General features: G+C 41.4%; 1 protein-coding gene across 3 annotated transcripts in view; it reads right to left on the minus strand.

The window, feature by feature from the left end:
- Positions 1–17,748: 17,748 nt before the first annotated feature.
- The window catches only part of Adam23 (ADAM metallopeptidase domain 23), a 146,701-nt gene continuing 140,798 nt past the window's right edge, over positions 17,749–23,651 (minus strand). The window contains exon 25 of one of the 3 annotated variants that reach the window (XM_034497554.2): positions 17,749–21,390. In XM_034497554.2, coding sequence (XP_034353445.1) covers positions 21,251–21,390 — 140 coding nt within the window. In that variant the 3' untranslated portion in view covers positions 17,749–21,250. The remainder of the gene's footprint in view (positions 21,391–23,651) is intronic. The other 2 variants (XM_034497553.2, XM_034497555.2) reach the window with 2 other exon arrangements.

Raw genomic sequence — 23,651 nt, forward strand, 5'->3', positions numbered from 1 at the left:
GTCCCCAGCTTCCGCGTCCTGGATGCCAGCGTGCCTCTTCTTAAGCAGTGGGAGTGTTCGGCTACGTCAAAGGACCTGCATAGTGCTGCTGCCTCTCGCCCCCAAGTCCCTGTCCCAGTCTCCAGAACTCTCTTTGCCCTCCCCCGCAGAGGTTTGGAGTTAGGAAAATAGGGCGCTGCCTGCAGACCCCCCTTCCCTGGCCCGGACCCAAGCCCACTCTCATTTCGCGGGCAGTCTTTTTGTAACCGGGATTCCAGGACCCACCTACTTAGGGAGTCCAAGTGCAGCAAAGTTGAGGCTCAGCTTGACGCCTGTCTGGAGGATAGTGTGTTGGGGGGGGGGAAGCCGACTTGGCTTCCCACCAGTTCTTCATCTGAGTTTCAAATGGTGAGAGGGGAGGAGCATGTGAGACTTTAGGGTCTGGAGAAGAAAAAAAAAGTGCAAATTCCCTACTGCAGCTAGAGTGTGAATTTCTCCTACTCCACTGAGGCCCTGAGGTAGATGGATGGTAGACTGGGAACTTGATCTCTTGATCTGAGATAGGTAGACCTTATTGTTTGTAGCCTAGGCTGCTGGGGACATCCTTATTTTTTTTCCCATTGGTTTCCCCGCAGAATCCCAGCTCTCCAAAAAAGAGGAATTAGCTTGGTTGTATTTTCTTCTGCTTTGTTAAGGCCTTAGTCCCAGGATGAAGCCCATCACTTCTCAAGGGCTTTGCTGGGCATTGGTGCCCACTTAGAAACGTTCCCTGCTAAGGGATCTCAGGTGAAGGACCTTTATTCACAAGTCTTTTCTAAAAGACCCCCAGCATCCTAAAACAAACAAACAAACAAGCAAAACCCTTGTACTCTCCATTAACTGAAGGCTTTTTTGCCAGCTTGACTGTATCCATGGTTACCTGGGGGGCTTACAGTGAGGTTTACTGAAGGCTCAGAAAACCAGCCTCTTCCAGAGATAGCGTTAGGATGTGCTCTGAAGGAGTCAGAGGGCTCTGAGTTTTCCCTTTTCTCAACTGGACCGAGTGTGCTTTGGTTTGGTTTCTGTCTTTAAATTGTCCAAAAAAAAAAAAAAAAAAAAAAAAAAAAAGCCTGATTCACTTTGCCCCCAGTGGGTGTGGGGATGAGAATGTGGTCTTGCTTCCTGGACTTCAAGTAACCCACATTCTTTTAGACATCCTTACTGTATAGGCAGGCATTTTAGCGAAGCCAGTGAACACAGACATAGAGAGATCTGTTGGAACATAGCAAAGCGATCAGACTCCTGCTACTTTTATTGTACTAGAGAATGATTTTTCACCAAGTACGAAGAAGCCAACAGAATCAGGCAGATCCAGTAAAGGGTGGCAATAAAATAAAGAGAAAGAAGTTTCTAGTGACTCTAAGAAGATAGTCTCACCTCATCATCTGTGGAATTGTGGATAAAGACAGGAATGGAAATTCAGAAAATGACAGCAATACCTGAACCCTTCCCTATAAAACTTAGATACAAAGAGGGAGAATGGGTGGAGTATAGGCTAGAAATTGAGTGTTGGTCATATAGCTGAGGTAGAGAACCCAACAGAGAAGGCTGAGCATCAAGAAACAGTGACTAAAGTTGTCAGAAGTGAGAAGCGGATGGGTAAGAAAGTAGAAAATGGAGTCAACACCTAAGAGGAGAGCAGACAGCTTTGCCTTCTGGAACAGGAAAGAAGAAAGGGTGCTGTGGGCATGGAGGGCAGGGAAGAAGCAGCTGAGAGAGATGAAAACTGGCCATCTCAATTTCCTTACTGAAGGTCAAAAGTAAAGGAGTCATGTGCTAAGTAGGGAGTCTAGAGAAAGAATAAAAGCTTTGGAGTATCCATTGAAGGCAAGAATGGAGAGAAGAAATGAGAAAGACAGATTTAAAAGAATCAGTAAGGACTCAGAAAATCTGAGACTATGAATTGATAGTGTACTACGTTGTATGCCTGAATAGTTTTTATGAGGCAGAATAACATAATTATGGCAATTATTCTCTGAATCCCAATTGTCTGGGTTTGATCTGTGTGTCTTTCCCTTGTCATGGTTCATAGATTCTCAGAAAAACTTTTTGTACCCTTACCGTGCCTGAGATCAGGATGTATCTGTCAACTGACAGCACTCTGGCAATTAGATTTATAGCACTGCCTTTCTCTTTTTAAAATATCCTGATGTCGATTACCGATGGTGTCTTTGAACTGATACGATGCCTAAGAAATGTGACTAACCCCCATGAGACCATCCTCTTGCTTACAAAATGGACAAAAAGGTCCTTCACTGTTCCTGAGGATAGGATGAAATCATACGCAGAAAATAGTTGGGAAGGTACACATGGCAGAAGGTGACAAATATTAGGGTTTTTTTCTTGTTCCCTTACAGCATTTGACAGCTGATTGGAATGAAAGAAGAATGGTCATTATGACAGAGACTTGGTCCTAAATCTGGGGTAAGATGTTGATTAGCTATCAGGGACCCAAGGGCATAAGCAGGCTAGACAAAAAGAGACAAGGTAAAGAGAGAAAAGATTTCAAGGAAATGAAGCACCCTGGAGCTTGCACTGACATGAGGCAAGAAGGTGTCAAAGAAGCAGAGAGGTTGTTTGCAATCAGAGGGTCTGTGGTCAGGGATAGAGAGAGATGAAGACTCCAACTGAATTGAAGATCTGAGGAGGAGGGAATGCAAAGGCTGCTATTCTTGAGTTTCACTTGCATGTGAAGATGAAGATAAGGAATTGGATGGCCATCTCTGCTTCATAGACACTGAGGCTGTGAGAAATTGCTCTCCCAACACCACGCCTGAGATCAGGATGTGCTTGTCAACTGACAATTAGATTTGCAGCATCGGTTTTATTTAAAACACACACACACACACACACACACACACACACACACACACACACACACACAAGATGTCTATAATTGATGGTGTCTGATGATAATATCTTTAAAGAATTATTTATTTATTTTATGTATATGAATACAGTGTAGCTGTCTTCAGACACACCAGAAGAAGGCACTATAGATGGTTGTGAGCCACCATGTGGTTGCTGGGAATTGAACTCAGGACCTCTGGAAGAGCAGTCAGTGCTCTTAACTGCTGAGCCGTCTCTCCATGATAATGTTTCTTAATGCTTTAAGAATGTTATGTGAAGGTAAAGGCTGCTACTGTTGAGCTCTACCTGCATGTAAGTAGGAAGATAATGACTGAATGGCCATCCCTGCTTCACAGACACTGACCGTATGCGACGACTCCCAACCAGAGCCCCAGGAAGATCTTGCCAGTGGAAGTAAAGACTCTTAAAAGTACATTTTTTTTCCTTTTCAGTGTTGTTATTTGACACTGGAATTATGGAGTTTCAGTAACACTTTTATATGTCTGCTTTAAAATAGAATCTCTAATTAAACATTTCTCATAAATACTAACAATTTGTACTTTAAAGCAAAACAAGCAACCACTGCTTGAACGTTTTTATCTAGACAAAGGTCCTAACCACCACCTGCTCCAGCATGATAAATATTTCATATTTTCCAATTCGTCAGGAAAATTCAAAAGATTCATGGGAAAGGGAAACATATGACTCTCTAGTCCCAAACTTGACTGTCATCATCATAATTACAAGATGAAAATGACATCCTAATTCATGTTGTTAAGAGTAGAAGAAACTGCCACCAAGTGATGTGATTTATCTTCTGCTAAACATATAGGCTGTCTTCTTCTTAATGTCTTGTCCTGATTGCTTCCTTTTTGCATACTAGAATCTCTCTAGCAATGCTCACATGCTTACAAAAATCTCATTTTCTCCCTGGGGCCCCATGTAATGCTAAGGAAAGCATCGTTTCACCTTCCTTCTATCCTGATTTATTATGTGACAATTTCTTTAGGGCTATTTAACTGGTGAATGTTAGGGTATGGCTTTGCTTCTGCACCTAAATTTTATCCATTGTGTTTTGTGTGCCATAAGTGGTGTGGACATACAGACACATACCCTATCACTCTGTCCTCTTCCGGCTGTCTTTATCCTCATTTCCCTGTCTGTTCCACAATACCAACTGGGAGAGAACATAAAGTCATTCATTACACATCCGAGTTCACTTCACACCACCATTCTGTATTGTTAGAAAATACTGAAGAGGGCCAAGAGAGATGACTTTTCAACTAAAAGCATAGCTGCTTTTCCACAAGACTTAAGTTCAATTCTCAGCACCCACCAGGAGACTCACAGTCTTTAATTCCAGTTTCGAGGGCTCTGATGCCCTCTTCTGGCTTCCGTGGGTATCACATATGTAAGTGTTGTACGTGCAGGCAAAATATTGAAGAAATGAAGGATCATGGAAACCCCTTTGCACTTAGGTGAATGACTGGTTTGTCTGGCACTTGGTCACCCAGAGTTGTTTGGGTTTTATAAAGTTGCGGCATACAGCTGAAGAATGACTAGTTGAGAAGTAAATTGCAATTAGCTGAATGTGCCCCATGGGTAGATTTTCTGATTTTTGCCACTTGAAGCAATTTTCTAAGACATTAAAAGGGACTTCCGATTAATTTTAATGAAATTCGAGAGCAGTTATGTGGACAGTTTGCATCTTCAGCACTGCATTAAATCTGCAAATGCCAGGGCAGCCTCTAAGAATGGGATGCTTCTTTAACACTTGGGATCAGATAGTAAAAATAATCATTTCTCTCTCATTATTCTGTGCTTCTCCATCATTTGAAAATGGCAATAAACAGGAACAATTTCCTGGAATGCCCATTGGGTTAAGTGGATGAGTCACTCCTTAAGAGGCATCCAACTCACAAGGACAAGTTGCAGTGCAATAGTCAGAGGATACTGGACACCAATTCCAAAAGGTGTGAAAGACAAAACTTACCCAGGGTCCAGGAGTCATTTATTCATAGCTTCTTGATTGACCAGGTAAAGATTTCACAGTGGTTAAGGAGAGCTGAGATGCCACAACCATAGCAATGGGTGTTTTGTAGTGACTTTTTTACTGTATCTTTCTAAGAGAACTTAGTTTATTGTCCATTTCCCCAGAAGCTCACAAAGCTCATAGATACTCCGGTGGCTTTGTCCAGCCTTGATTTTTTTTTTACCTATTAAGACAAGTTCAGCAACTCAAGAGTAATACTACTACAGGTGTTGACTTTTGAATTGGTCTTATCTTTTGGTGCACTCATTTTCTAAGGAGACCACAACTTAAGTGATTTTTTTTGTTTAGGTAGGGTTTCACTGAGTAGGTCTGGATGGCCTAGAACTCCACATGTAGGTAATGCTGGCCTGTTACAGAGCCCCATCTGTCTCTGCCTCCTGAGTACTGTGATTAAAGGCACACACCTCAAGAATTCTTTTTAAATGGCATTTTGAATTTAGGTTTATGTAGCTAGGCAGCATGACAAGGCGCTAAGGTTTTGTCAACAAAAAGATTCTTTTTCCCAGGAGCAATTTAATAAAACTTAATACAAAATTTCTACCTGAATGTTATGTAGGATTCATAGCCTCAGATGTCGGGGCAGAGAATAAGCATAGACTGTAGGACAGAAGAGCAGCAGACAGATGAATGAGGACAAGAACACAGATCTATGTGGTGGGGCAGGAGGCATCTTACAGCCTGAGCAGGGCTTCCAGGCTCAGTACTCTTCCTTGACACATGAATGTCTCAGGAACTTAGTTCTTCTCTGTTCAGGATTCCATGATGTTTTGTTCCTACTTTTAGCTACTAAAGTATGTCTGATTCCCATCACCTTCCCCTTTCTTCCAACCAGAATATGAATGCTTCTGAGTGGGAGTCACATGATAATTTGTATTTGTTCTTGAGCATGCATGAGTATTCCACATGTTCTCATAAGTATACATGTGCTTTTGTTTGTGTATGTGGGGCTGGGGGAGGGGGAGCATTGCTGAATGTGATTGTGTGAGTTTATGTGCTGGTGTGTGCGTACGAGTGTGTGTGAATGTATGTGTGAGCAAGTGGGTGTTCATGTGTGTGTACATACACATATGGAGGCCAAAAGTCCATGTCTAAGCACTCTCCACCTTCTCTGAGACAGAATATCTCATTGATCACTGATTCAGCTAAACTGGCTTTCCAGCAAGCTTGAAAGATCCACCTATCTCTGCCTCTAGCAGAAATCTAATAGCAAGATTTTAAAGGTAAGTCATTAAAACACAAGAAACAAGCTACATCTATTTTTGAGCTAATTTTTGTAACATGCTATGTGAGCCAGGAATGTCTTAAGTCCCAATAAATCTGAATGCCGAGTTTAAACAGAGTTTGCCTTTCTTAATAAGGCTGCAAGCATGTGGCTGCTGGTGGTAGTGCAGTGGTCCCAGGATGCCATTCTCTGCACTTCCGTGATTCTTTTGACTTTCCTATCCCATTTAAAACGAGAAAGTAAAAGCAGTTTTATAACCTCATTCATGGACTTAGGCTTCCAATCCATGTGCTACAACCGTGTCACATGGTCACTTATAAGCATAAGCATGTCAGGAGGGTAAGTGCTACAGTGGAAGACAGGAGGTCCTATTATTTATGGGCTGGGGAATGATTGTTCTCTGTCCACAGGGTTAACCTCACTAGACAATGCAGCCTAATGGGAACTCTGCAGACACTAAGCTCAAGCTTAAGTCTACGTTAGGGCGATTCTTCTGTTGCTTATCCAGTTCTTAGGGCACAATTTCCCTAATTCTAACAATTGCAACTTTTCTTATTCTTGAAATATTTCTGCTTTGGCCCACTGAGTATCTGGATTGCAGGCATGGGCCACCGTCTAAATTTCAAGTAAAAAATAAATAAATGAAGGAGAGGAGGCAGACGAGAAAGAAGGCAATACCATTTACAGGAGGTGCTTAGATCATGGTTTTTATTCCCCACTTAAAACGGGTGACGGAAAAATGAACTCATTGAAAATAGAATTTTGTTTTTATTTAGGCCAGCCTCTATTTGAATATATAGCCATCTAACTAGTGCTAATAAAATGGAGGGAGGCAGAAATGTATCACAAGATCCCTTAGTTGGGATAACAGCAGTCACTATTCATTCCTTGTATTCATTCATCTAAGCCACACCTTCTTTTCTGGAGTAAAGTTAGGACAGTGAGCAAGGCGGTCCTGCCATATGCCTTCCAAAATAAGAGACTATTAAGATGACTAAATAGTCACTCACTGTTTCCAAATTCGTCCTCTGCTGACTATCAAGAGAAGTCGTCAAGATAAGTCTTAAGTCACTGATGAATCTATGAGCTAGGTGGGAACATAACTTTAAAAAAAAAGTCACAAAATGGAATGACACATACCTATACCAAAGTAATTTATTTGTTCAATATTTTATCTGCATTCATAGAGACAATGGTATTCACCACCGCAGACATGAGTGTGCATCAATAGTCAAGAGAGGCGAAGTCTTTGTTCTTGCTGGAGGAAGGTAACATTACTTAAGTAAACAAGCAATAAGAACATGTAAAGGGGCAAGAAAAAAACAAAAAAGAATGAAATGAAGGCAATAAAACCATGGCCCGCATTACAGTGGAGAACAAGGAGAAAAACGCAGCGGTGATAGAAAAACCAACGTCAGTCCTTCCTACTTTTTTTCTTTTTCTTTTTCTTTTTTTTTTTTTTTTTAAGATCTTCCAGCTTTGAAACTGCATCAAGGCTCATTTGAACAAAATAGCAGCCCCTTGTTCTCATCAAATTGACTGTCATCCGGTTTTCAAGTGTCATTAGAAACACATATCTGAATTCGCAGAAATGTACCCAATGGATGCAGCTCACACAGGGCTCTTCAGCGTCTGCTCCTCTGCAGCCCACCTCCTGTTCTACACCCACACAAGCATTCATGAGACACTTCATGAAACTGAAGCAACACTTCAGGTGACCCACCTCGCCTGAAAACCAGAAGCTCCCAAGGAAGCGTGCCTTTCTCCTCAGGTGCCTGCTTCTAACCTATCTGCACTTCCTCTCTCAGCTTCTCAGTGCTGACAGAAGCAGCCTCAGCCTCGTAAGGATGGCATTTATTTTGGCTCACAGTTCTAGGTCACAGTTTCTCCTAGTGAAGAGCTCACAGCAGCAGGAACTTGAGGGAGCTGGTCACACACACAATTCATCCAGGATAAACACGTGTAAGCGGTCAGGTTGTTTGATCCGTATTACACAGTTCAGGATTCCCTGCTCAGAGAGAGTGGCCTACCTACAATTACCATGGGTCTTTCTATGTCCAAATTACCTGCTACAGTCATGCCCAGAGGCCCATTTCCCATGATTCTAGATTCTGTTGACAATTAACTTTAACCATCACAATAAACTAAATCGAATTACCTACTCATATCCATACATAATAAGTATTCATATGATAAATATGTTATTTATAAAATACCAGTTCCTTCATCCCCTTAGAGATCTCATATTCAAAATAGAAGTCATAACTGTCTTAACATAACTTCATCCACCCATGGTTTTGATTAAGTATCAATGCAAAAAGCTTCTAGACAAAGGGAGTTATTACACCAGCTGAGAAGGCAATTACATGTAAATGGGAATTTGCTAAATTTTACATCTGAGTCTGTTACATAGATTTTTTTTGTTTATTCATTTGTTTTAGTTTACGAACCTGATTCAAAGTTGTGATTAAAAATATATGAATCTTTCCAAGAACACTAGTTATATTATCAACAAGGGAGAAAATTATTTTTCCCTTGAGTTACATAAGGTAACCCCCTTGAATGAATGAATGAATGAATGAATGAATGAATTGATGAAAATTGAAGATAGCCAGGCCAAGTGATTTTATTTCTGACCTTCTGATTGGCTGTCTAAGAGTTTTAGGTCTGAGATCTCTTTAATTGGGAAAGTTAATGAAGAAATTCTATATTCTTTCCCAACCAGTAGTTTACCCAGACCTGCTGGGCATTTGACAAAATGTCTAACACAGACGTGTCTTGGTGAGTGTTTGCCTGGTATCTTTTTTGATCCTGAAATAGATCAATGGTGGTGATCTATAAAAGAATAGGACATTCTTCATTCTTTATTTGTGGCAGCCAGTTAATGAGGGACAGACATCAAACCGGAAACTCAAGAAAATAAATCACATTTTCAAAAGTCTGACTTACATATAAATTCTCTAAAGAATGATGGTTCAAACACTGCACAGAACTTTCCAGACTTCACACTTTTCTCTCACTCTAAAATGGTCCCAGGACAAGAAGTAGGCCATCCTATGCTCTCTCCAGCAGCCTCCTGCACACTTACAAGTGAAGAGCTTGTGACAGGTTTGATTCCTGAGGCAAGGGGCGTCATAAGAAGGGTTGTTTCCAGGGTCTCATTCTTCTGTGGTGGAGGAGAGGGCACCCTTCTATCAAAAGCAAAATCTTAGTAATACTTTTAGCTGCCAATCAGTTCTTGTGCAAGGAGTTTATTTTAAGATGTTGTCAGGGTTTGAATGTGAAGTGCTTCCCACTGTCCTCATGTGGGGAAGACTTGGTTGGTCCACAGTTGGAAATGTGTGATGCTGTTTTGGAAGACTGGGTAAGCTTTTGGAAGTGACTTCCCACCACAGGAAGTAAGTAGACTGGAAGTAGGGTGTCTTGAGGTTTGATAGTATAGCCCCACCTCCTGCCTAATCTCTCTTTTCTGTCTGAGGAAGCAGTATGACTGTTAACATGCTTCCCTTACCATGGTGGACTGTAACCTTTTTTTAAGTTGTGAACTAAAATAAACCCTCTCACCTTTATGTTACTTCTTATAGGGGTGTTTGGTTATGGTGTTGAGAAAATAATGCTCACAGGTAGTAAGCATGTCTTATAAAAAGAATTAAACATTTATTTGTTTTATTATATGCATGTACTTAAGTATGTATGTATGTATGTGTATATGTATGTATATAAAACTTCATAACAAAATTGCGAAGGTACTTGGCAGACTGTTCTCATACTGCAGGGGGCCTGGGGATGTAGCTCAATGGTAGAGCACTTGCCTGGCACAGACAAAGCCTTGGCTTCCTTTCCCAGTCTTGGGAAAGATAATTTATTGCAGACAAGTCAGCCAGAGAGATAACCTATATTGCAAATATTTGTGATAGTCTCCCAATAAAAATGATGTACAATCGATTGATGACCCAGTTGTTTTGGCTTTCTGGAGGATGAAATTATACAGACACAGGAAGCCTAAGAATGTCCAGGGACACTCATCCACAAGTCATTCATCTGTGAAAGGCTGGAGGCTTTTTACTCTGTAAGGCAGCAGTCCACTCAGTATAGACCCCGAGAACAAAGCACAAATGGGCTGAATCGATTATACTTTCTTCCTTTCATCTGAGTGCATGGTCTCCTATAAATACAAGGCTTGTTCTTATTTTTTTTTTCAACTTCAATGAACAAAAAAATAATAATTTCTTCATTTCTAACCATGGCAAATTGAATATGACTTATTTGATGGCTTCCCACAAGGCATTGAAAAGAAAGGCTCTGGAGCTTTCTGAGAACTCCATGCAATGCAATCAGAGCCGTGACCTTGTGTGAACCCTTTTCTACCATCTCCTTTTATTCCTTATTTTCAACTCACATCTCTCAAGATACTAAGTACCCAGTGAGATGTCTTAAGCATCTCGCCTCTTCTCTGAATGGTCCTGAGGATGCAATTTGAAAACTTGAGCTTGATAACAACTTTCTTTGTGTCCTATCTTCTGCCCTCTTCTCCTTTTATGTCATAGCGACCCAGAATAATATTTTTCTGCAGAGAGCTATTGTAATATTATTGATAAACAACCATTCTGCTTAATAATAAAAAATTGGCTTCTAATAAGCACTGGAGTGTCATCCCAGTCTCTTAGAATGCCAAAATGCTGTCATTTCAGCTTTGGCTCCTAGAAAATTCAATTATAGTCATAGTAATAGAAGTAAATGTTTCTTTTTTTAAAAAAATCAGTCTTCTGTGCTGAGATATTATCAAAAGTTTCTTCATTCTAAATTTTTCTTTTCTATAATACCCCATTCTCCTCAGAAACTGGTTTTGTGTTGTCCTCTACAAAAAACTCACTATTCATTCTGTAGCATGTGCAGAAAGAGGATCTAATTCACTCTTTCTGGACAAATTCTGTTCTTGTGAACAATAGCATCCAGTTCTTTGAGCGCAAAGCAAGCACCTCTTGGAATTAATGACTCCTTGCATGCTTCAGCTTCCTCTCTCAGGCTCTCTCCATTTCCTTTTTTTGGTGATACCACTCTTTAGAAACTGCTTCACATTTTTATGGCTTAAGTTGTATCTTAAGCCGATTTGAATGTTAACATCCATACGTAGTTCTCGAGCAAGTATTTTCACTTGAATCTCACTAGCGAACGCCATACTGCATTGCAGTAGCCTGCTGGGTGTCTCTGACTAGAATCTTATCAGCCCCTTAGCCTCAGCAGTCCCAGAATTAAACAGGTATTTGCTTTTGGAATTAAGATCTCTCCAAGTCTGACTCTGTCATCTCGGTCCCTGGCTACCAACCTCACCCTTCATACTCTCCCCCAACTTACCTCATACAATCAGCTGCTCAACTTGCTGATTATGGAGAATCTGTCCCTGCCTCTCCATTTTGCAACATCAGAACCATGTCTATGACACTGGCTCCTTATGTTAGATCTTTATTGTTGGTTGTGATAGCCTAAACCATTTGCTCACCCCCTGCCTCTTCCCCCAAGTCCATTTTGTAGATTGTTCCCAACGGCCTCCATTACTCTAATCCATAGAAACCTGCTCACAATTGCCTCAAGAATCCAGTCTATGTGTGACAACTCAAGACACCTAGCATCTCACCCAGAGAGAGATTCACTCCCCTGCTTTCTCTCCAAGGAGATTGTTCAATGATTGGCCCAGATAAGACTTTTTAGAAACAGTCTGTGGGGAGTGACTTACAGATCAGACTACTTTTAGACTGTGCTTTTTCATAGCAGCAAAGAGTAAGAGGAGTAGATAGGATTGTATGGGGTAGGGTTGTGTGGTGAGCTTCCCCTCAAAATAAATTTTGAAACTGGGATGACTGCTGAGTTGTCCTGAGTTGTGGGAAAGAGGGGTCTGAATGGTTCAATTTTGATCCATCATCAAATACAGCTGGCTTTGAGCAAGGCACTTTGCTTTTGCAGAGAAAGCCATCAAAGGGGCCAGCAACTGATGTCCATCTTCCCATGACACTTCCAGAAGATGAATAAACAAACCCCAGAAGCAAACCTGAGAAGTACTCATGATGCCAGCTGATTTTTCTCACCCCCACAGCTTCTTGAGGGCAGTATTTGTGTCATGTGGCAGACCGTTCTACGGTTTGAGGATGATTCCTAAAAGTCCCTGTATTGAGAAGCTTGGTGCTTCTGCGTGTCAGTGCTAGGAAGTGGGGACCATCGGGGGTTTCTTTGGCCATGGAAGTTGAGCCCTCAGGCTTGGATTAATGTCTTTTGGGGAGAGGGGTCAGTTCCCACTCTTGCAGTACTGGAGTAGTGTCCGACAGAGTGGATTGCTGTAAAGCATGTCCCATGTCCCACCCTCTTGGTTTTTTTTTTTTTTTTTTTTTTTGTCTTTGTCACAGGTGCCTCTTGCCCTTCCACTTTCTGCTATGTGTTGAAGACGCACAAGGCTCTCAACTAGATGTGGTCACCTGATCTTTGACCTCTCAGCCTCCAAAACCGTGTGTGAAATAAACACCTCTCCATTATAATTTAAGCTCAGATGTTTCGTTACAGTCTTAGAAAATGTCCCAAGGCAAAGTGCTGCCTCTCTCAGACCTCCTTTCTAATCTTTTATAGTAGTATCTCTGTGTTACATTGTCAGGCTTTCTTGGCAAGTCATTATGTGAGTGATAGAAGTGGCATGCGCAATGGTCAAGACGGTATGTTAGAAGCCTGCCTTCCACGTTGCTTCCTTTCCTTCCTGCATCCTGGAGGACCATCAGTGGTAGGACCTGGACATCGAGCTAGTTCATGCAAAGGGGAGCTGGCGCTCATGACTGCACAGCAAGAACATGGAAGAACTATGGGTCATCAGCCCACCTCTAGATGACTATACAAGAAAGGAGAACTTCTATTGTGTTTGAATCCCTGGTACCTTGGTCACAATTACTTCCACTGAACTTATACATGCCTTGAATATCCAGAGGGAGATACTGAAGACTGGAATTCTATCCCAGCTCCTGCTTGTGCACATTTGCACCAATGATTCAGCGCTTGTTGAAACGTGCTCTCCTAGTGGGGGTGTACTGATGTGCGTCCCAGATTTCCTCCAGCAGGAAATGATCCTTCTCTATTGACTGCCTATGGTTATTAATCTGTACTTCTCTTACTGAGTAGAAAATTGTCATTATGAATGAAAATTGTCTACCAAACTATAATATCCCACAGGGAAGAGTCTCAGCCTTGTTCTGACCCATCATGTCCAGCAGAAATTCTTTTATTGAGTAGATATTTGCATTATACGTTAACTTGGTGACATTCCTAACAGGGGGCTAAAGTTGGCATTCTTACAATTTTACCTTCATAAGCTTTGCAGAGGGAACTGTTTAACTCATCATACACAATAGGAAAGTACATTTTGTCTCTTCTTCATAAAAAAACTATCCTTTTCAAGTGGGTGCTCACGGAACATGCCTGCCACCTTCCCTTGGGAAGGCCTTGCTAACTGCCCTACTCCATGCCTGCTTGCTTTAGTTTTTTTTTAAAAAAAAAAAAAAGGTTGGAATTCCTATTTGGACAGTGGAGTTGTTCAAAAAATAGTTTCCCCTCAACTTAGACAGTCTCTCCTTGTCCTAGTGGTTGACAATGGCACAGCAGCACCCAGATTCTATCTGGCAAGTGATTCTATCCTGGGGGATGGAAGGTGGGGACTCCTGCTGCTCACTTTGCTCACTTTCTGGTAACATGTTGCTGTAGTCTATCGTTTCCTGGGTCCAGGAAGGTACTCAGAGTGTAAATCCCCATATCATGATTCTGGTTCTGCCCTTGCTAGAATGGTCATTTCAAGGAAGGTGCTTGAAATCTGCAACTTTGAGCTTTATTTACTACACAGATGACTCAAGGTATGGACTCTGGGGCCTGAAATGCCTGGTCTGTCATCCCTGCCCTGCTACTGATTAAGCTTTTGCATTGTCTGAATAGACTAAGAAGTTCTGCAAGGATCAGAAGTGATGTCATGAAGAAGCTTGATAAAGTGGAGGCATTTGCTTGATGGGTGGAGGTACAGGGAGGTTGTCTTGTTCCCAAACTTTGATATATCCACATGCATATAGGAGTGAGCACACATGCACACGCACATGCACACGTACATGTACACATGGGGGTGGGGGGCAGAAAGTGAAATTCACTGAGAAACTATTTGCCCATTTTTGGAGACTTCTCCTGGCATTATGAAGTGTGGTGTGGGAAGCAAGAGAATGGAAGGCAAGTTGGAAACATTAAGGAGATTTCGGTATGATTACAGCGTAGTGATTTTTAATTTCCTTCTTTCAGATTTTACTTGTTTTTCCAAATCAAAAATTTCTACATGTAGGTTTTTATAATAAAGAAATAAATTGCGTTAAGCCACTAGTAGTTGCCCCTTCCTGCTGTGTTTTGAGATTTTGCATTTCTTGGATCAAGAATCCGTTCCTTATTTCACTGATGTAGAAAACAAGGGGGCCCCAGGGTTAACAAGGTCAATAGACTCATCCTCAAGTTCAAGAGGCACTGAAAGTCAACAGTAGAAAGAAAGGCCTAATTAAAGGGGATCTAGTAGGGTACTGGGCGATGCTGTATAACAGACACGTGTAATTAACCCCTGATACAGCAGCTACAGACATAGCTCAGGGCTCTTCACCTAGTACCCTGTCCCCGAGACTAGAAGCAAGGCCACATTTGCATAGTCGTCATAGGACAACTAACTACAAGAGGCCACACATGGACGTGCTATTTTAATATGTCTGTTATTTTAAGATTACTTGCTTTTTAAGGACCAGCAGGCTATGTAAAGACCATTTCCACTTGTACCATCTTGATCCACACAGATTTTATACATATGCGTGTGTGTTCATTTATGTGTGTATATACATATTTATATGAATGAATTTACACACACATATGTGACTGTATGTATGTAAATGTATATAAATATATACATGAATGAATTTCACTATTACCCAAAGGAGTTTTTGAAAAATCTGGATTCTGGTTGTGCTAAGAAAATAAATGGAATGGATAATGGCAGTCTCATTTTCCACTGAGTGACAAATGGCTGGATCTGAAATGAGCTGGTCCTTCAGGGCAAGGTGCTTGCTCTCAGCACAGTTTAATCATCCCCATCTGCTTTGGTTCCCCTTCAGTTCAGGTTGGTAACCGAGTCTCCTGTAGACCTCATGCTTTGTGATCCTTGCAGTGTGAGGGCTTCACCTTCAAAGAAAGAGCACTTAACGCCACTGCGTGTACATGTCTAAATGAGACATTCACTGCTTCTATGTGAGTTAGTGATCTTATGCGGTGAACTTATCTTTTCCCCTGGGATAACAGAGAACTTCCTGCTGTGACCTACAATCCCTGTCGCTTTTTTCTGTCTTCATCTGAAGACTAGGAACTGAAGAGGCAACTTTTCTCCAGGCTCATTTACCCCCTGAAGGCCAGAAGCTATTTAAAATACTAGAGAACTCTGAAGGACTCTCATCATTCAAAATGCAGAAATTTTTTGTTTGTTTGTTTAGTTGGTTTTATTTTGCCAGTTTTGAAGGACTGCTTTATTATGCCAATCATGGCTTTCAATGATCATAACAATTTGATATTCCTCTACGAGTGGACTTGGCTGTCATGACTACCCTTTAGAGCTACAACAGAGCATATATGTGTATACACAACCAGCTGGAAAGAGACTGGCCCCAGATTCTAGGAGGACAGCTATTCCATATGACAAGGAACTATGGTATTGCCTTTGTTATCAGAAGTCACGTGTGTGCCTACAGACTTGTTATAGGAAAGAAGCCAGACCTGCTAATATGTTTCTGAAAAGGTTAAGGAAGGGTAATCTTCCCTCCAAGGCATAACAGAGAGACAAGTCCTAATTTTCATTGGTGGAAAGTATGGCTGCCCTTAGAAAATGATGTTGACCTTTTATTAACAGGAAGACTTACTAAATGGTGCTTTAACCGTTTATGATTCTTCTCCACCCCCTTCACTCCTGATTGAGCTTAGCCAGAATCTTTATGGGAAGAAAAAAATACTGCAAAGTTCACAGCCCAGGCGAAGCAGTTGTCTTTGTTGTTACTGATCATCCCAGGCAGAGTAGGCAGGTTCATAATGAGCACCTTAGTGAGGGAACTATCCAAAAACATAAAGTTCTAAAACACATCTTAACCTTGACACAAACAAGACACTCGGAAATTGGATTAGACAATTATACCCGAACTTTATAAGATATCCTACCTCCAAGGGATTTATGGGAGAACTTTCTCACTAAAATAAGTCAGCTGTTGTTGACTGTAACATGGTATTAGATCCAGTGTCACGGGGACAGCCTTTTGCTCAAATACCACCTCCATTTTGAAACCCTTTGAATCCCAAGAGCAGGAAAAAGGCCTTCCTTCTCTCTTACTCCGTTATCTTTTAGGAATGAACTATGTCCCATTTAAGGTCCTCACATTTTGTTCACAAAAGGGAGATGTCATCCCTGTGTGCTTAGGCTCTAAAACAGTACTCGACTTTTGGTATGCTGCCTCAAAAACAGTATAACCAAAAAGGCCAGCATATCAGAAATCCAGATCATTTGGCCAGGCATGGTGGCACATGCCTTTAATTCCAGTGCTCCAGAAGCAGGTGGATCTCTGTGAGTTTGAAACCAGCATAGTCTACAGAGCTAGTTCCATCCAGGACAGCAGGGCTACACAGAGAAACTTGTCTTGAAAAGAAAGATTGCTTGAGATCATTCCTTTAAAGTCAACTATAAATGCCACCATGCTTACTTTCTTAAGAATGCTATTTGTGCTACTTAAGCATTTCTGCATTTCCTTTATTACATGAAATTACACAGTAACAAAAGAATTACAGATAATGGACATACAATTTAAGTAGATTATTCAGATTCAGTAGCATGGGCTCTTTTAGGGGAACTAAGGGAAGATGAGAGTCAGTTAGACTTGACAATCAAGCTGGTGAGGTCACGGGCTCAGCGGCACACAGGCTCATTACTGAGTCTGGAAAGTTCCCTGCAGGAAATGAAGGCGGCTGCAAGACTTTCATGATGACAGCAGTGTAGAAAGCATCTATGTGTGTCTGTGCTGTATCACACAGATAACTGAGGCACGGCAACATGGTGCAGGGAAGAGATAGTGAAGACGGTCACCAGGAGGAATGTAAGTGGCTGGCTGAGCTTATATGAGCTATCAGGGTCCCTTATTTTAAATGTTTTTGATGATGTAATGTACATAACCAGGTGATGTTGCTGTCTCCTCCTTTCATCTCCTCTCCCTCTCTCCCTCTCTCCTTCCCCTTCTTTGTGTGTGTGTGTGTGTGTGTGTGTGCTCACGTGTGTGCCCATGCACATGTGCACACTTTCATTGTTAATTTGATACCAAGTCAAAGTGTAGATGTTACTGCTAGCCAGCCACTCTTTAAACTCGGAGGACAGATGCTAAAGACACAAAATAAAATCAACAGTGGTATGATTCTTGTCCTGTTTTTTGTTTGTTTGTTGTGTTTTGTTTCGTTTTATTTTTTGTTTTCTGTTACATATGAGGCAAAGAACTCCCAGTGGCTACAATAAAATTGAGTCCTAATCCAGAACACGTTTACCATTAACCAGAGAGTTTATTGTGCTCCACTGGCTGCTTCAATTTGCAGTGAATCTTTGATTGTGACTGCCAAAACCCAGATATCAGGCACATAGCCACTTAACCAATGCAAGAAGACATAGAAACAGAGAGTCAAGAAAATCCAAAGCACAAACTACAACATCCTACATTAATAAAACTTTTAATGCACAGTCAACTAAAGATGCATGTAAGGATGATGGAATCTCCATTCACAGGCAGCCAACAGGCTTGGAATTTAACTTCAAATAAAAGTTTGGGTTGTGTATTTAAAAATTACAAACCATTAAAGTTGAAGGGAACAAAAGAAAGAAAAATAACAACGGAAGCATCAATGACCAGAAAATACGATGGGATGGTTAAAGAAAGAATTCAAGTATTGTAAAGTTCTTCAGACATGTCTTGGAAGTTTGTACATTTCCCATCTTTGCATAGTAAAAAAAAAAAAGGAAAAAAAAAAGAAAAAGAAAAAAAGAAGAAAGAAAACACATCACTTGCAAAACTCCACAGCTCTATGTGATTCATGTTTCAAACATGCACCTATGTGTACTGCTCACTTAGCTGGTAGAAGTAGCTCTAATTCAGTGGGCTCATGCACTATCCTGGGTGAGCAATGAAGTTAACACACGCCTTCTCATCCAGGTGTCATTAATTATTGCAGTAAAATTATAGCAGGTGAAATGGGAACTTGGTCATCACTTGATGCTCTTGTTGGGTAATGTTTAACAATAGAAGGCTTGTGCTTCAAATCCAAATTAATAATAATGAGTACTCACACCCCAAAATAACCAAGTGGATGGCATGTGCAAGAGAAAAATGCAGCACAGCGTTTGAAATTACATAACCTGACACCACTGAAAATTACTCTGACCCATTTTGTACAGTACGATTGCACTACCCTCATGTCCGCACACACATAGCTTAATGCTTGTGTATTTTACATATACACACGTAATTTAACATTGGAGCATAGGTTTGTTTACCTATGAAACTGTCAGTGTAACAAAAAGTTACACTGACATTTTTCATATGTACATAATATTTGGGGACCACTGTGGTCTGATTTAAAACATAACATCGCACATTTACAATGTTGTTTGTGAAATGTTCAAAAGTTAACAATAGAGATCTGTTTTGAAACTGACAGTGGTTTTATGTTGGATAAAGTCACCACGGTGCCTCAGAAATAGCAATGAAATGAGTATGGTGAGGTTGGCAGCTGCTTGGTATCTCATAGTGAAAGTGGACCCCGAAACACTGCAACAACAGGAAGAGATACCAAGTCATCTGAGTTTCCTCTGACCTTCCTCCAAGCTGAGCCTGTGCCATTAAGTAAAAGGGTACAACCTGTGTCTTATGGAACCAGGAATAAGGCCAATAAACCTTACAGATAGCCCTGTTATTACTATATAAACAAACAGCAAGTTCAAGCGAAAGACTGCATACCTGCATAGCACCTGTTTCTCAGAAAGCCATCCGAAGGTTAAGATGTTAAGTTATGGTCTGGGGTAAGATATAGCAACAAAGTTTCTGCTCTGTAAGGGTGAAACATCAACAATTAAAGATATCTTTGGGGGAGGAGGGAAAGTCCAGTTTCATGCAGTCCATTTTTAGGACATCCTCCTCCCTCTAGTCATGGAAAATGTTGTAAAATTTAAGTCATGAGTCTTGCCGGAGAAGGGCTTAGAGCTAAATGTAAAAAAGTAACTCAATGCCGGGAAGAAATGCATAGTTCATCTGGATGTCTTCTTGCTAAAAATGGGCCATGGAGAAGTAGGGGCTCTTGGGCGGTTCTGAGTTCTTGATATGTGTTCACTGTACATCTGTATGTCCAAAACAAACCTGGGAGAGAGTTTCCTCAGTAAACTGTTCCTTTAGAATTGCAATGGAAGCTTTCCTGGCAGTATATAAAGGAGTGGGGGAAGATGAGGGAAACTCAGACAATCTTGGGAATGCCAAGACTATCTCCCCAGCTACCAGGAGGGAAAAGAAAAGCATGTGGATTCATACATGGTGGAATCCCATCACAACCCAGAATCCATGGTCCAGCAAAACACTGAGGGCTGGGCGAGTTCCTGAAATCGCCGTGCAGAAAGACAAACTGAAATGACCAGAAATGACCTGCTCCTCTGCCTTGACACACGGGGGCTCTGTCACACAGGCTCTGAGGCAGAAAGATGAAGCATAAATGAAATTTATAAAAAAAAATATGAACAGAATGGAAGGCTTAACTTTCTCCAAGCTTCCAACATTTAAAAGGTATTAATTTTTTTTTTTTATTTAAGGCTTTAAGTTTCTTTTCCTTTCACATTTACGACAGGGAAAGAGAACTGTCGAAACCAGAAACTAAAATGATGAGCTTGGCACTTTTGTGATTAATTTGAGAAGGGTCTCTGTTTTCCTACAGTATATACATGTGCTTATGATGACATCAAAACAATGTTAGATTTATCAGTACATATACACTCACATTTACATAATCTTTTGTGTTCTTGTTATGGATTATTTTGTGTCCCTCCCCCCGACTTTTTTAATATTTGGTTTCAAACATAATAGATTTGTGCCCAAACTCCCTGCATCTGTGGCTACATCTGTCTTGTTTAAGCAAGCTCAACAATTGGTGGACATGTTATAAGAGAGGACAGAGACAAAGGAGGAAAGAAAATGAGAGAAAAGAAAGAAAAAGAAGATGTGGAGCAAGCAACAAACTCAAGTATAGAGAGAATCTTTGCAAGAAAAACATTTCCATACAGACAAGTGAAAATGGCATGTCGAAAATCTCATTTCCACATCTACATTTAGAAAAGAACTGTACAGTAACATTGTTCAAGTTCCAGCTCCCATTTCCAGGGGATGCTCGGTCCAGGAGAGAAATCATGGGTGCAGTGGATCAACAAGAACACAGTCCAGATGAGTGTAGCTAGGGGCTGGTCTAGAATGGGCGAAGGGGCATGAAGGGAAAGGGTTGGCCAGGGTGGAGGTGGAGGGGGGGGCGTGGCGGGCGGGAAGACATTAATCCAGACCCAGGCAGCGTCTGCGTGGTCACCTGTCATCTTCCCTTTGGGATTTCCGCTGCAGGGTTTGCTGAAGGTTGGCTTGCTAGCTTGTTATATATGCCATGCAGTTTTTACCCTTTCCAAAATTGGATCTTCATGCCACTGGAGTTTGTCTTTGATAGTAAAAGGGAAAAAAAATCATGCCAAATCGTTTAGAAGATACTAAGTGTCGGCAGGCTGAGGGCTCATTTGCTATTTGTTCTTTTATTGCACTTGTTGCTGCTCCCTTCTCCTTTAGTTAAAAAGAAAAAAAATAAAGAATTCTGAACAGTTATTTTTAATGACATGGTCTTTAACCCTCTCCCCTTTATTGACAGGTGACAGAGGGATTACTTGAAGTTATTTCCAAAAGGGACCATTGTCTTGTACCCCATCCCCATTCTCAGATTTGAGCTCTGTAGTCATTACCACCCAAGGGTCTTCTTTACAGACTTAAGAGTTCTGGCAGCACGGCCGAAAACACGTCATTCCCAGAACCCAACAGTGCAAGGTGGCATTCCTCCAGTGCAGCTGATTCAGATGGGACCTTGCTGAGTGGGATCGAATCTCCTCTTCTTGACGTTTCTTCCAGAGTACGTCAAAAGAAGACACAGGAAGAGAAAAAAGAGAAGCCACAATATTAATCAGATGACAGTGAGAGGCAAACGATGACAACAATAATGGTGCCAGTCCCAGAGCAGAGTAATTCGCTCACACAGAGGCAGTCTCCAAGTAACTGCAAACACAGAACAGCTAATGTTTTGGAGCATCTTTGCATTCCCCCATCAAGACTACACCCATTGAGGAACATCAGAGGAAACTTCAAATTGTTCATTTTCAACCACAAATTGGTCTAATTTCAGAAGCAAATACCATCATTGCTAATTCACCAGATGAAAAGCACTACAAGGTAGTAGTTTTCACCTGTGAGAACTAGGAAAAACTCGGAAGTTCTTGTAGCAGTTTCCTCCAAGCCCTTAGAGTTCTGTAGCAATAGACAGGTGCTCACCACGGGAGCACAATCCTTGCTCTGCCTGGCTACTTTGGCCTTGAGTGTGTGAGGTCTTACTCCACTATGGAACAGGCAGAGTGCACAGGGAAGTGGTACACTCAGGAGAATGGACACAGGCCCAGGTTAGCCAAGCAAATGCAGCAGTTTAGCACCGTTGAGAGAAGCAGGCTCAAGAGCTTTGCTCAGTGTCCAGTCTCCTAAAAAGTGATTTCTATGCTTAAAGAGAAAGAAAAAAAAAAAATAGCAAGACACAACACAGCAACAACGTGAGTTGGTTGTAACCTCCCCATGGTCTGGCTTCATGTGGGGCATCAAGCAAGGGGCTCATGCATTAGTCTGCATACTGGCGGGCACAACTCCACAGCCACCAAGGCATCATGCAAAACTGGAGGCTGAGGAGCCCTCGCTCCCTCATTCCCCTGCCCACGTACTCAGGGCCAGCTGAACACCTTCAGTAGCCCTAGGTACCAAAATATTATAACAGATTCCTCTTCCCCCAAATGTCCTTCAAAACAGAAACACTACCAACGCTTAAAATATGCAGGAAAATGTCCTGCAAAGTTCCTACTTTCCCAGAAGGCTCGCTTTGATGCTTGTCTTTTGAAATACCAAGCATGAACATCTTTAACAAAAATTTCCCTTTTCTTTTTTCTTAAACCTCCATTGAAACATCTTCACGGAAGCCTGGACACATGGTGCCTTGGCCTAGTGACTTAATTCACTGCAGCAAACACTTTTGCATTAGAGTTGCTGACTTTTCTTACCGCCCGATTCTCTGAAGTCAACAATGGTCCTGAGAGCAGGCATTGCTGACTACACAGAGTATACATAAGACTGAATGGGATATACCCATGATGTGGCTGTCACCAAATGACCTTGCTGGAGGCACTCAGGACCTGCATCCCCATCAAAGTCTCTGAGATGATGTCTAAGAGTGATATTCACTTACTGAAGACTTGGGAGAGAGAAACAGGGACTGCCTAACTTGAGGATCAGAGACTCTAACCAAGCCAGATGTGCATTATTGCAATTCAGATGAAATATAAAACTTGTCTCCTCAACTAATATAAATGCCAAGGACAGAACAAACCTAGCAAGCACTGAGCTGGACAAGACCACATTACCCATATTTAAATTCTTTCATTCAAACAGAGGGAATGTCCAAGGTTAGAATAGCCAAGTAGCATGTTTTAAAAAGAGAGAACTGAAATTCTACTTGAGGCTGGCACCCAGGAAACTCCAGTGTCCAAAAGTGTGTGTTCCGCTCCAAAGTCAACCTTGAATCTTAGATTGTACTTTTCCCATCGAACAACATTCTAAAGGATGACTAAGTTCTTTGGTCAGACTAAGAAGTTGTTACTCCAATAGAATCAGCCATTTTCTGAACAATACTAACAGAGGACTAAAGGACATTTTCTCTTCCACTGAAGTCCCAGCAGTGAAGAAAGCAGGCTGTAGTCCAGGAGAGAGGGAACCCAGAGATGAGCAGAGAGGGATAGCTCTGCAAGGCCTCTGTGACATTCCCTCATAGGTAAGTCATACATCCCACTGTAGGTCACTGTAAGTTGAGCACTGTCTGTTCTAAATTTTCTCTATGAACATAAGACTTTTTTTTTGTTCAGTTTTAATGTGAAAGTAAAAACTACAATAGATGGGTCCTTGCTGGCTTCCTTCCCAAACCATTTCATCTGAATGCCTTCTGCTCACTGGAATCCAGAGATACTGTTCTGGATGTTAACACAACCAGAGCAGTATCTCTGGATCATCGTAAAATATCAATACAACCCACTAGCTTCACAATGACACCGTTTTTATTAATGTTTGGTACCTATGG

Source organism: Arvicanthis niloticus, chromosome 3, assembly GCF_011762505.2.
Source record: "Arvicanthis niloticus isolate mArvNil1 chromosome 3, mArvNil1.pat.X, whole genome shotgun sequence".
In the NCBI taxonomy this organism is placed as follows: domain Eukaryota; kingdom Metazoa; phylum Chordata; class Mammalia; order Rodentia; family Muridae; genus Arvicanthis; species Arvicanthis niloticus.